The sequence below is a fragment of the Oncorhynchus tshawytscha genome, unplaced genomic scaffold (genome assembly GCF_018296145.1).
Source record: "Oncorhynchus tshawytscha isolate Ot180627B unplaced genomic scaffold, Otsh_v2.0 Un_contig_8535_pilon_pilon, whole genome shotgun sequence".
Lineage (NCBI taxonomy): Eukaryota > Metazoa > Chordata > Actinopteri > Salmoniformes > Salmonidae > Oncorhynchus > Oncorhynchus tshawytscha.
Window position 1 is genome coordinate 1 of NW_024607166.1, and position 13,380 is coordinate 13,380.

A 13,380-nucleotide genomic window follows, 5' to 3' on the forward strand; every position below is an offset into this window, starting at 1 on the left:
TCAACACTCACCATGGTAACTAACAGTAGGGTCAACACTCACCATGGTAACTAACAGTAGGGTCAGCACTCACCATGGTAACTAACAGTAGGATCAACACCTACCATGGTGACTAACAGTAGGGTCAACACTCACCATGGTAACTAACAGTAGGATCAACACTCACCATGGTAACTAACAGTAGGGCCAACACTCACCATGGTAACTAACAGTAGGGTCAACACTCACCATGGTAACTAACAGTAGGGCCAACACTCACCATGGTAACTAACAGTAGGGTCAACACTCACCATGGTAACTAACAGTAGGGTCAACACTCACCATGGTAACTAACAGTAGGGTCAACACTCACCATGGTAACTAACAGTAGGGTCAACACTCACCATGGTAACTAACAGTACAGGTCAACACTCACCATGGTAACTAACAGTCAACACTCACCATGGTAACTAACAGTAGGGTCAACACTCACCATGGTAACTAACAGTAGGGTCAACACTCACCATGGTAACTAACAGTAGGGTCAACACTCACCATGGTAACTAACAGTAGGGCCAACACTCACCATGGTAACTAACAGTAGGGCCAACACTCACCATGGTAACTAACAGTAGGGTCAACACTCACCATGGTAACTAACAGTAGGGTCAACACTCACCATGGTAACTAACAGTAGGGCCAACAGATGGACTAACAGGGGTCAACACTCACCATGGTAACTAACAGTAGGGTCAACACTCACCATGGTAACTAACAGAGACAGATCAACACTCACCATGGTAACTAACAGTAGGGTCAACACTCACCATGGTAACTAACAGTAGGGTCAACACTCACCATGGTAACTAACAGTAGGGTCAACACTCACCATGGTAACTAACAGTAGGGCCAACACTCACCATGGTAACTAACAGTAGGGTCAACACTCACCATGGTAACTAACAGTAGGGTCAACACTCACCATGGTAACTAACAGTAGGGTCAACACTCACCATGGTAACTAACAGTAGGGTCAACACTCACCATGGTAACTAACAGTAGGGTAACTAACAGTAGGGCCATGGTAACTAACAGTAGGTCAACACTCACCATGGTAACTAACAGTAGGGTCAACACTCACCATGGTAACTAACACTCACCATGGTAACTAACAGTAGGGCCAGCACTCACCATGGTAACTAACAGTAGGGTCAACACTCACCATGGTAACAGCACTCACCATGGTAACTAACAGTAGGGTCAACACTCACCATGGTAACTAACAGTAGGGTCAACACTCACCATGGTAACTAACAGTAGGGTCAACACTCACCATGGTAACTAACAGTCACAACACACTCACCATAGGGTCAACACTCACCATGGTAACTAACAGTAGGGCCAACACTCACCATGGTAACTAACAGTAGGGATCAACACTCACCATGGTAACTAACAGTAGGGTCAGGGCCACACTCACCATGGTAACTAACAGTAGGGTCAACACTCACCATGGGTAACTAACAGTAGGATCAACACTCACCATGGTGACTAACAGTAGGGTCACACTCACCACCATGGTACTCACCTAACAGTAGGGCCAACACTCACCATGGTAACTAACAAGGGTCAACACTCACCATGGTAACTAACAGTAGGGTCAACACTCACCATGGTAACTAACAGTAGGGTCAACACTCACCATGGTAACTAACAGTAGGGTCAACACTCACCATGGTGACTAACAGTAGGGCCAGCACTCACCATGGTAACTAACAGTAGGGCCAGCACTCACCATGGTAACTAACACTAGGGCCAGCACTCACCATGGTAACTAACAGTAGGGTCAACAGAGACAGGTCAACACTCACCATGGTAACTAACAGTAGGGTCAGCACTCACCATGGTAACTAACAGTAGGATCAACACCTACCATGGTGACTAACAGTAGGGTCAACACTCACCATGGTAACTAACAGTAGGATCAACACTCACCATGGTAACTAACAGTAGGGCCAACACTCACCATGGTAACTAACAGTAGGGTCAACACTCACCATGGTAACTAACAGTAGGGCCAACACTCACCATGGTAACTAACTCAACACTCACCATGGTAACTAACAGTAGGGTCAACACTCACCATGGTAACTAACAGTAGGGTCAACACTCACCATGGTAACTAACAGTAGGGCCAACACTCACCATGGTAACTAACAGTAGCACTCACCATGGTAACTAACACAGGGCCAGCACTCACCATGGTAACTAACAGTAGGGCCAACACTCACCATGGTAACTAACAGTAGGGTCAGCACTCACCATGGTAACTAACAGTAGGGTCAACACTCACCATGGGTAACTAACATGGTAACTAACAGTAGGATCAACACTCACCATGGTAACTAACAGTAGGATCAACACTCACCATGGTAACTAACAGTAGGATCAACACTCACCATGGTAACTAACAGTAGGGTCAACACTCACCATGGTAACTAACAGTAGGGCCAACACTCACCATGGTAACTAACAGTAGGGTCAACACTCACCATGGTAACTAACATGGTAACTAAGGGTCAACACTCACCATGGTAACTAACAGTAGGGCCACTCACCATGGTAACTAACAGGTCAACACTCACCATGGTAACTAACAGTAGGGCCAACACTAGGGCCAACACACCATGGTAACTAACAGTAGGGTCAACACTCACCATGGGACTAACAGTAGGGTCAACACTCACCATGGTAACTAACAGTAGGGTCAACACTCACCATGGTAACTAACAGTAGGGTCAACACTCACCACTAACAGTAGGGTCAACACTCACCATGGTGACTAACAGTAGGGTCAACACTCACCATGGTAACTAACAGTAGGGTCCACTCACCATGGTGACTAACAGTAGGGTCAACACTCACCATGGTAACTAACAGTAGGGTCAACACTCACTCAACACTCACCATGGTAACTAACAGTAGGGCAGTAGGGTCAACACTCACCATGGTAACTAACAGTAGGGTCAACACTCACCATGGTAACTAACAGTAGGCCAACACTCACCATGGTAACTAACACTCACCATGGTAACTAACAGTAGGGTCAACACTCACCATGGTAACTAACAGTAGGGTCAACACTCACCATGGTAACTAACAGTAGGGCCAACACTCACCATGGTAACTAACAGTAGGGCCAACACTCACCATGGTAACTAACAGTAGGGTCAACACTCACCATGGTAACTAACAGTAGGGTCAACACTCACCATGGTAACTAACAGTAGGGTCAACACTCACCATGGTAACTAACAGTAGGGCCAACACTCACCATGGTAACTAACAGTAGGGCCAACACTCACCATGGTAACTAACTAACCAGTAGGGTCAACACTCACCATGGTAACTAACAGGGCCAACACTCACCATGGTAACTAACAGTAGGGTCAACACTCACCATGGTAACTAACAGTAGGGCCAACACTCACCATGGTAACTAACAGTAGGGTCAACACTCACCATGGTAACTAACAGTAGGGCCAACACTCACCATGGTAACTAACAGTAGGGTCAACACTCACCATGGTAACTAACAGTAGGGCCAACACTCACCATGGTAACTAACAGTAACAGGGTCAACACTCACCATGGTAACTAACAGTAGGGCCAACACTCACCATGGTAACTAACAGTAGGGCCAACACTCACCATGGTAACTAACAGTAGGGCCAACACTCACCATGGTGACTCCCTTGATCATGTTCTGGACGTGACTGCAGATGGTTCTGACTGTGGCCAGCTCCTTCCTGTTGCCCCACCATTTATCCACACGCAGCTAGAACACAGAGAGAGGAGAGAAGTTTCCGGACAGCACTTTGAGGTATCAGCTGATGAAAAGAAGGGGCTTTATAAATACAGGATTCACCAGCAGAACTATCAGTTAGCAACGCTTCACGACAACATTAAATCGGTTTATTCCAGGGAGAGAAAAAGCAACGATCACAAGGTTCCCCTTCTGTGTCCCCACATGATTGGATCAGCCAAAGTTACCAGGTTGGTAGCTAGCCAATGAGGTAACAGGACATGGTGAACACGCGAGTGGTTTTAGAGCGACCCACGACATGGTTTATGAATGCATGATGCAAATTCACTATAGGAAGATTTAAAACGTTAAAATCAGCAGGTAATGTGTGGCTGGCAGAATCAGGGGTTGTGTAACTTGAAGGGACATGTCTGCACCCTAAAAACACACAAAGCTCAGGAAACTGTTGCTTGTCGAAACAACTGTTGTGTTTTTATTTTTTTTATTTAACGAGGCAAGTCAGTTAAGAATTTGTATTTATTTTCAATGACGGCCTAGGAACAGTGGGTTAACTGCCTGGTTCAGGGGCAGAATGACAGATTTGTACCTTGTCAGCTCGGGGTTTGAACTTGCAACCTTCCGGTTACTAGTCCAACACTCTAACCACTAGGCTACCCTGCCACCCCTCCCCTCTAACCACTAGGCTACCCTGCCACCCCTCCCCTCTAACCACTAGGCTACCCTGCCACACCTCCCCTCTAACCACTAGGTTACCCTGCCACCCCTCCCCTCTAACCACTAGGTTACCCTGCCACCCCTCCCCTCTAACCACTAGGTTACCCTGCCACCCCTCCCCTCTAACCACTAGGTTACCCTGCCACCCCTCCCCTCTAACCACTAGGCTACCCTGCCGCCCCCCCCCTCTAACCACTAGGTTACCCTGCCACCCCTCCCCTCTAACCACTAGGTTACCCTGCCACCCCTCCCCCTAACCACTAGGTTACCCTGCCACCCCTCCCCTCTAACCACTAGGTTACCCTGCCACCCCTCCCCTCTAACCACTAGGTTACCCTGCCACCCCTCCCCTCTAACCACTAGGCTACCTGCCACCCCTCCCCTCTAACCACTAGGTTACCCTGCCACCCCTCCCCTCTAACCACTAGGTTACCCTGCCACCCCTCCCCTCTAACCACTAGGTTACCCTGCCACCCCTCCCCTCTAACCACTAGGTTACCCTGCCACCCCTCCCCTCTAACCACTAGGTTACCCTGCCACCCCTCCCTCTAACCACTAGGTTACCCTGCCACCCCTCCCCTCTAACCACTAGGCTACCCTGCCACCCCTCCCCTCTAACCACTAGGCTACCCTGCCACCCCTCCCCTCTAACCACTAGGCTACCCTGCCACCCCTCCCCTCTAACCACTAGGTTACCCTGCCACCCCTCCCCTCTAACCACTAGGCTACCCTGCCACCCTTCCCCTCTAACCACTAGGTTACCCTGCCACCCCTCCCCTCTAACCACTAGGCTACCCTGCCACCCTTCCCCTCTAACCACTAGGCTACCCTGCCACCCCTCCCCTCTAACCACTAGGCTACCCTGCCACCCCCCCTCTAACCACTAGGTTACCCTGCCACCCCTCCCCTCTAACCACTAGGTTACCCTGCCACCCCTCCCCTCTAACCACTAGGTTACCCTGCCACCCCTCCCCTCTAACCACTAGGTTACCCTGCCGTAAACAACAGGATGGCATTAATACCTCTCACTATATAAAGGAACTATTTACTCAGTTCTTTTCCCTGCCCAGCGACAGAGGCAGCCCGGCGACAGAGGCAGCCCGGCGACAGAGGCAGCCCGGCGACAGAGGCAGCCCGGCGACAGAGGCAGCCCGGCGACAGAGGCAGCCCGGCGACAGAGGCAGCCCGGCGACAGAGGCAGCCCGGCGACAGAGGCAGCCCAGCGACAGAGGCAGCCCAGCGACAGAGGCGCATCTCCCCTGCAGCTGGTCGTTTAAAAGATGTTTATATTATAGACACATTAAATAGTCTCTTCCTGAGGTTTCCCGCCACATATAGGTCCCATCTTTTAACCCGACTTACAAAGCAAGACGTTTATTTTTGCTGTAGTTTTGGTGCAACCGTGACGCTAACGAATCGTCGGGACACTCACTTGTTTCTCTAGAGGCGCTCTCTGAAACAACGATACAGCCAAGCCTCGTCATTAGCTTCAATGCCATACAACACTCCTTCCGTGGCCTCCAACTCCTCTTAAACGCTAGTAAAACCAAATGCATGCTTTTCAACCGATCGCTGCCTGCACCCGCATGCCCGACTAGCATCACCACCCTGGATGGTTCCGACCTTGAATATTTGGACATCTATAAGTACCTAGGTGTCTGGCTAGACTGCAAACTCTCCTTCCAGACTCATATCAAACACCTCCAATCAAAAATCAAATCAAGAGTCGGCTTTCTATTCCGCAACAAAGCCTCCTTCACTCACGCCGCCAAACTTACCCTAGTAAAACTGACTATCCTACCGATCCTCGACTTCAGGCGATGTCATCTACAAAATGGCTTCCAACACTCTACTCAGCAAACTGGATGCAGTTTATCACAGTGCCATCCGTTTTGTCACTAAAGCACCTTATACCACCCACCACTGCGACTTGTATGCTCTAGTCGGCTGGCCCTCGCTACATATTCGTCGCCAGACCCACTGGCTCCAGGTCATCTACAAGTCCAAGTCCATGCTAGGTAAAGCTCCGCCTTATCTCAGTTCACTGGTCACGATGGCAACACCCATCCGTAGCACGCGCTCCAGCAGGTGTATCTCACTGATCATCCCTAAAGCCAACACCTCATTTGGCCGCCTTTCGTTCCAGTACTCTGCTGCCTGTGACTGGTACGAATTGCAAAAATCGCTGAAGCTGGAGACTTTTATCTCCCTCACCAACTTCAAACATCAGCTATCTGAGCAGCTAACCGATCGCTGCAGCTGTACATAGTCTATTGGTAAATAGCCCACCCATTTTCACCTACCTCATCCCCATACTGTTTTTATTTATTTACTTTTCTGCTCTTTTGCACACCAATATCTCTACCTGTACATGACCATCTGATCATTTATCACTCCAGTGTTAATCTGCAAAATTGTAACTATTCGTCTACCTCCTCATGCCTTTTGCACACATTGTATATAGACTCCCCCTTTGTTTTCTACTGTGTTATTGACTTGTTAATTGTTTATTCCATGTGTAACTCTGTGTTGTCTGTTCACACTGCTATGCTTTATCTTGGCCAGGTCGCAGTTATAAATGAGAACTTGTTCTCAACTAGCCTACCTGGTTAAATAAAGGTGAAATAAAAAAATAAAAAATTACAACAGTTATCTGGGAGACCCCCCCCCCATTGCCAAGTACTTCTACAAGACTCCATACCTTTTTGTGCGTCTTCCCCAACAGGCTGAGTTCCAGGTTGATGTGGTTGAACTCCCTGCGGAGAACCCCCCGGGGACCCTTGACGATGACAGTCCGTCCCTTCAGCCTCACCTCGACTGGGGGGGGGCACGGCAGAGACAACAGGGGTTAGACACACACAGAACCAGTAACTAGCTAGACAATCTTAACCACGCCACTAGAATATATGGCATTAAAACCCAACTATAGTCAGGCTAAAATGCTGGATTGATGAAGACGGGCACGAGCGAAACCTCTTGAGGATGCCAGCCAGAGACAGACTACAGTAACTTAGTGGAATGGCATTAAGTTATTGTAGTCCTTTTCTAGGGGGGCTGAACCAATAACTCACTAGGCAACATCAGTAAACATTTGACTGTATAGTCTGGTTAAAAAAACTATTCCTTGATTAGTCTATTGATAAGATTCCACAGTTATCAACATGTTGGATGGTTCAGTAAATGAACAACGGATTTTAAGGAAGTAGTTCAACTCACCACCGTCGGGGATATCCACAGTCTGGTTACTGAGAATGGTCTTCATTCTGGGGTTAGACAGAGAGTCACGTTAGGTGAGGTTGAGGATTACAATACATTATATTAACCAACTAACGTTACGGAGCTGACTGGGGATTTCAGGACGAGTTTTAACTTACTTTATTTATTTAACTAACGTTACGGAGCGGACTGGGGATTTCCGGACGACTTTTAACTTTATTTAACTAACGTCAGGCAGGTAACTAGCAACATTATGAGTGTGTGTTTACACGACTGTCATATTTAGGTAACTCGTTGATAACGTCATACAATACGTAACCCGGTACATCCAGTTGACTGTCCAAATGAAACCGTAGAGTAGTAAACGTTAATAAAAAGACACAGAAGGAAACTAGTCAACTATAACATAACAGACAGGCACGCAACTAACCAGTCAGATAACAACTATAACAGACAGGCACGCAACTAACCAGTCAGCAACTATAACAGACAGGCACGCAACTAACCAGTCAGCAACTATAACAGACAGGCACGCAACTAACCAGTCAGCAACTATAACAGACAGGCACGCAACTAACCAGTCAGCAACTATAACAGACAGGCATGCAACTAACCAGTCAGATAGCAACTATAACAGACAGGCATGCAACTAACCAGTCAGATAGCAACTATAACAGACAGGCACGCAACTAACCAGTCAGATAGCAACTATAACAGACAGGCACACAACTAACCAGTCAGATAGCAACTATAACAGACAGGCACGCAACTAACCAGTCAGATAGCAACTATAACAGACAGGCACACAACTAACCAGTCAGATAGCAACTATAACAGACAGGCATGCAACTAACCAGTCAGATAGCAACTATAACAGACAGGCACGCAACTAACCAGTCAGATAGCAACTATAACAGACAGGCACACAACTAACCAGTCAGATAGCAACTATAACAGACAGGCATGCAACTAACCAGTCAGATAGCAACTATAACAGACAGGCATACAACTAACCAGTCAGCAACTATAACAGACAGGCACGCAACTAACCAGTCAGATAGATAGCAACTATAACAGACAGGCATGCAACTAACCAGTCAGCAACTATAACAGACAGGCATGCAACTAACCAGTCAGATAGCGACTATAACAGACAGGCATGCAACTAACCAGTCAGATAGCGAGTCATGAACACTGTCCCTCTCCCACGGAAAACAACTTTTATAACCTACACATGTTAATTAAAACGGTCTGAAACAATGCGACCATGTACCTACAAGACAAACGTTATATGTTACACACGTTGAGCATTATTCACGTTGCCCTGGCTACTAAAAAGACGGATAGGCAGGCATGGGGGGCGACTGCGGCCTAGGATAGAGGGGTGGGTGGCAAAACAAACTATATATAGTTATATCGACTGGTTTTGGGGTGGAAATAAATGCGAAACGTCAATATACATATAGCAAATTCGTAAAGGTGAAAAATTAGGCGTTTTAGATATCGAGGAACACAGATGGAGTTTGATTTTCAGCGATAGAAACGTTATCCACCATTTCTTACCTCGCCGGTAGTAGAGGAAAGGACGAAGGAAGGACGTCACCACGCAATTGTAGTGTTCGTACGTGCTTACGCCATCACGGCGCTACGCGTGGATCAGACGTAACTAAACAATTGATGATGATGATGATGATGATGATGGACGTAAAATACTGCGATATATTGATAAATTATACGTCTTTGGTCCCCAGAAAAAAAACATAGCATTTAGAATAAATCTGGATATAAAAAGAATCGATATCAATTGATTCATTAAGTAGTGGACGAAATTATTTATTATTTTCTAAGTTTTATTTTAATACCAGGCCTAAGTACTCGATCCCAGAGAAATGCTTAATGTCAATGACAGACGCTAGCAAATGTTAGTTAAAGTCATGGCTTTGGTCAAACAAAGTTATTTTATTGCGGGTCGTTTCTCCAGCAACCACCTGTGGTTGAATCCCAAATGCAACCAACATGTAAGTACATCTACTTGACCAGACTGCTCCGATAATCACTGAAATGTCTCTCTTTGTTTTATACAATGTTTATACTAGCTAAGTATGGCTAATGCTAACATAAGTAGCTGATTAGATCCTCCTTGGCCTCGGGTTACTGATTGAGCAGAGGCATTATGTGTAGTGAGATAATATCCGGTCCGTGTGAAGGTGTACGCCGTCAGCGGACTGACCACAGCGGCCAGGTCATCCCAGACACAGAAGGACCGCAAGAAGGAGCTGTCCGATGACGGGCCCGGCCTCCAGGACTTTATATCCGGGGAGCTGTCTGAGAAGAACAACTGGGAGGAGTACAGGGAGACCTGAAGAGACAGAAGGGAGAGAGGTGGGGGAATAGAGGTTCCTTTATATATATGATGCTTCCTAAACGGTACTCTATTCCCGATGTAGTGCACTACTTTCGACTCTGACCCCATGAGGCTCTGGTCAAGATTTTGGGAATAAGATGGAACGGGACCTATGTGTGTATCTAAACAAATTTGTCTGTACTACCTATTCCCTATATACAGGTTATTTTAATGTCACCTTTTGTTTATCTTTGTGTTTACATTGACGGCCTCCTGCGGGGACCGGGGCTGGGATTAAAAATCAAATAGTAAAATAGGACAAATCACACATCACGACGAGAGAGAGACCACAACACTACCTATAGAGAGACCTAGGACAACATAGAGACACCACAACACTACCTATAGAGAGACCTACTAAGACAGAGAGACCACACAACACTACCTATAGAGAGACCTAAGACAACAGAGAGACCACAACACTACCTATAGAGAGACCTAAGACAACAGAGAGACCACAACACTACCTATAGAGAGACCTAGGACAACATAGACACCACAACACTACCTATAGAGAGACCTAGGACAACAGAGACACCACAACACTACCTATAGAGAGACCTAGGACAACATAGAGACACCACAACACTACCTATAGAGAGACCACAACACTACCTATAGAGAGACCTAGGACAACATAGAGACACCACAACACTACCTATAGAGAGACCTAGGACAACATAGAGACACCACAACACTACCTATAGAGAGACCTAGGACAACATAGAGACACCACAACACTACCTATAGAGAGACCTAGGACAACAGAGACACCACAACACTACCTATAGAGAGACCTAGGACAACATAGAGACACCACAACACTACCTATAGAGAGACCTAGGACAACATAGAGACACCACAACACTACCTATAGAGAGACCTAGGACAACATAGAGACACCACAACACTACCTATAGAGAGACCTAGGACAACAGAGACACCACAACACTACCTGTAGAGAGACCTAGGACAACAGAGACACCACAACACTACCTATAGAGAGACCTAGGACAACAGAGACACCACAACACTACCTATAGAGAGACCTAGGACAACAGAGACACCACAACACTACCTATAGAGAGACACCACAACACTACCTATAGAGAGACCTAGGACAACAGAGACACCACAACACTACCTATAGAGAGACACCACAACACTACCTATAGAGAGACCTAGGACAACAGAGACACCACAACACTACCTAGAGAGACCTAGGACAACAGAGACACCACAACACTACCTATAGAGAGACCTAAGACAACAGAGACACCACAACACTACCTATAGAGAGACCTAGGACAACATAGAGACACCACAACACTACCTATAGAGAGACCTAGGACAGAGACACCACAACACTACCTATAGAGAGACCTAGGACAACATAGAGACACCACAACACTACCTATAGAGAGACCTAGGACAACATAGACACCACAACACTACCTATAGAGAGACCTAGGACAACATAGAGACACCACAACACTACCTATAGAGAGACCTAGGACAACATAGAGACACCACAACACTACCTATAGAGAGACCTAGGACAACAGAGACACCACAACACTACCTATAGAGAGACCTAGGACAACAGAGACACCACAACACTACCTATAGAGAGACCTAGGACAACAGAGACACCACAACACTACCTATAGAGAGACCTAGGACAACATAGAGACACCACAACACTACCTATAGAGAGACCTAGGACAACAGAGACACCACAACACTACCTATAGAGAGACCTAGGACAACAGAGACACCACAACACTACCTATAGAGAGACCTAGGACAACATAGAGACACCACAACACTACCTATAGAGAGACCTAGGACAACAGAGAGACACCACAACACTACCTATAGAGAGACCTAGGACAACAGAGACACCACAACACTACCTATAGAGAGACCACAACACTACCTATAGAGAGACCTAGGACAACATAGAGACACCACAACACTACCTATAGAGAGACCTAGGACAACATAGAGACACCACAACACTACCTATAGAGAGACCTAGGACAACATAGAGACACCACAACACTACCTATAGAGAGACCTAGGACAACAGAGACACCACAACACTACCTATAGAGAGACCTAGGACAACATAGAGACACCACAACACTACCTATAGAGAGACCTAGGACAACATAGAGACACCACAACACTACCTATAGAGAGACCTAGGACAACATAGAGACACCACAACACTACCTATAGAGAGACCTAGGACAACAGAGACACCACAACACTACCTATAGAGAGACCTAGGACAACAGAGACACCACAACACTACCTATAGAGAGACCTAGGACAACAGAGACACCACAACACTACCTATAGAGAGACCTAGGACAACAGAGACACCACAACACTACCTATAGAGAGACACCACAACACTACCTATAGAGAGACCTAGGACAACAGAGACACCACAACACTACCTATAGAGAGACACCACAACACTACCTATAGAGAGACCTAGGACAACAGAGACACCACAACACTACCTATAGAGAGACCTAGGACAACAGAGACACCACAACACTACCTATAGAGAGACCTAAGACAACAGAGACACCACAACACTACCTATAGAGAGACCTAGGACAGAGACACCACAACACTACCTATAGAGAGACCTAGGACAACATAGAGACACCACAACACTACCTATAGAGAGACCTAGGACAACATAGACACCACAACACTACCTATAGAGAGACCTAGGACAACATAGAGACACCACAACACTACCTATAGAGAGACCTAGGACAACATAGAGACACCACAACACTACCTATAGAGAGACCTAGGACAACAGAGACACCACAACACTACCTATAGAGAGACCTAGGACAACAGAGACACCACAACACTACCTATAGAGAGACCTAGGACAACAGAGACACCACAACACTACCTATAGAGAGACCTAGGACAACATAGAGACACCACAACACTACCTATAGAGAGACCTAGGACAACAGAGACACCACAACACTACCTATAGAGAGACCTAGGACAACAGAGACACCACAACACTACCTATAGAGAGACCTAAGACAACAGAGACACCACAACACTACCTATAGAGAGACCTAGGACAGAGACACCACAACACTACCTATAGAGAGACCTAGGACAACATAGAGACACCACAACACTACCTATAGAGAGACCTAGGACAACATAGACACCACAACACTACCTATAG

At 46.6% G+C, this 13,380-nt stretch overlaps 2 protein-coding genes across 2 annotated transcripts; one reads left to right on the top strand and one right to left on the bottom strand.

The window, feature by feature from the left end:
* Positions 1–3,636: 3,636 nt before the first annotated feature.
* LOC112237889 (60S ribosomal protein L9) lies at positions 3,637–7,832 on the bottom strand. The gene is made up of 3 exons (XM_042312399.1): positions 7,736–7,832; positions 7,221–7,336; positions 3,637–3,817 (listed from the first exon to the last, which is right to left on the bottom strand). The coding sequence occupies exons 1-3, from the start codon at positions 7,779–7,781 to the stop codon at positions 3,668–3,670; spliced, it is 312 nt and encodes a 103-aa protein (XP_042168333.1). The 5' UTR covers positions 7,782–7,832; the 3' UTR covers positions 3,637–3,667.
* A 1,625-nt stretch (positions 7,833–9,457) lies between these two features.
* LOC121842401 (lipoyl synthase, mitochondrial-like) lies at positions 9,458–10,099 on the top strand. Its single transcript, XM_042312400.1, has 2 exons — positions 9,458–9,753; positions 9,943–10,099. The coding sequence occupies exons 1-2, from the start codon at positions 9,655–9,657 to the stop codon at positions 10,096–10,098; spliced, it is 255 nt and encodes an 84-aa protein (XP_042168334.1). The 5' UTR covers positions 9,458–9,654; the 3' UTR covers position 10,099.
* The last annotated feature ends 3,281 nt before the right edge of the window (positions 10,100–13,380 follow it).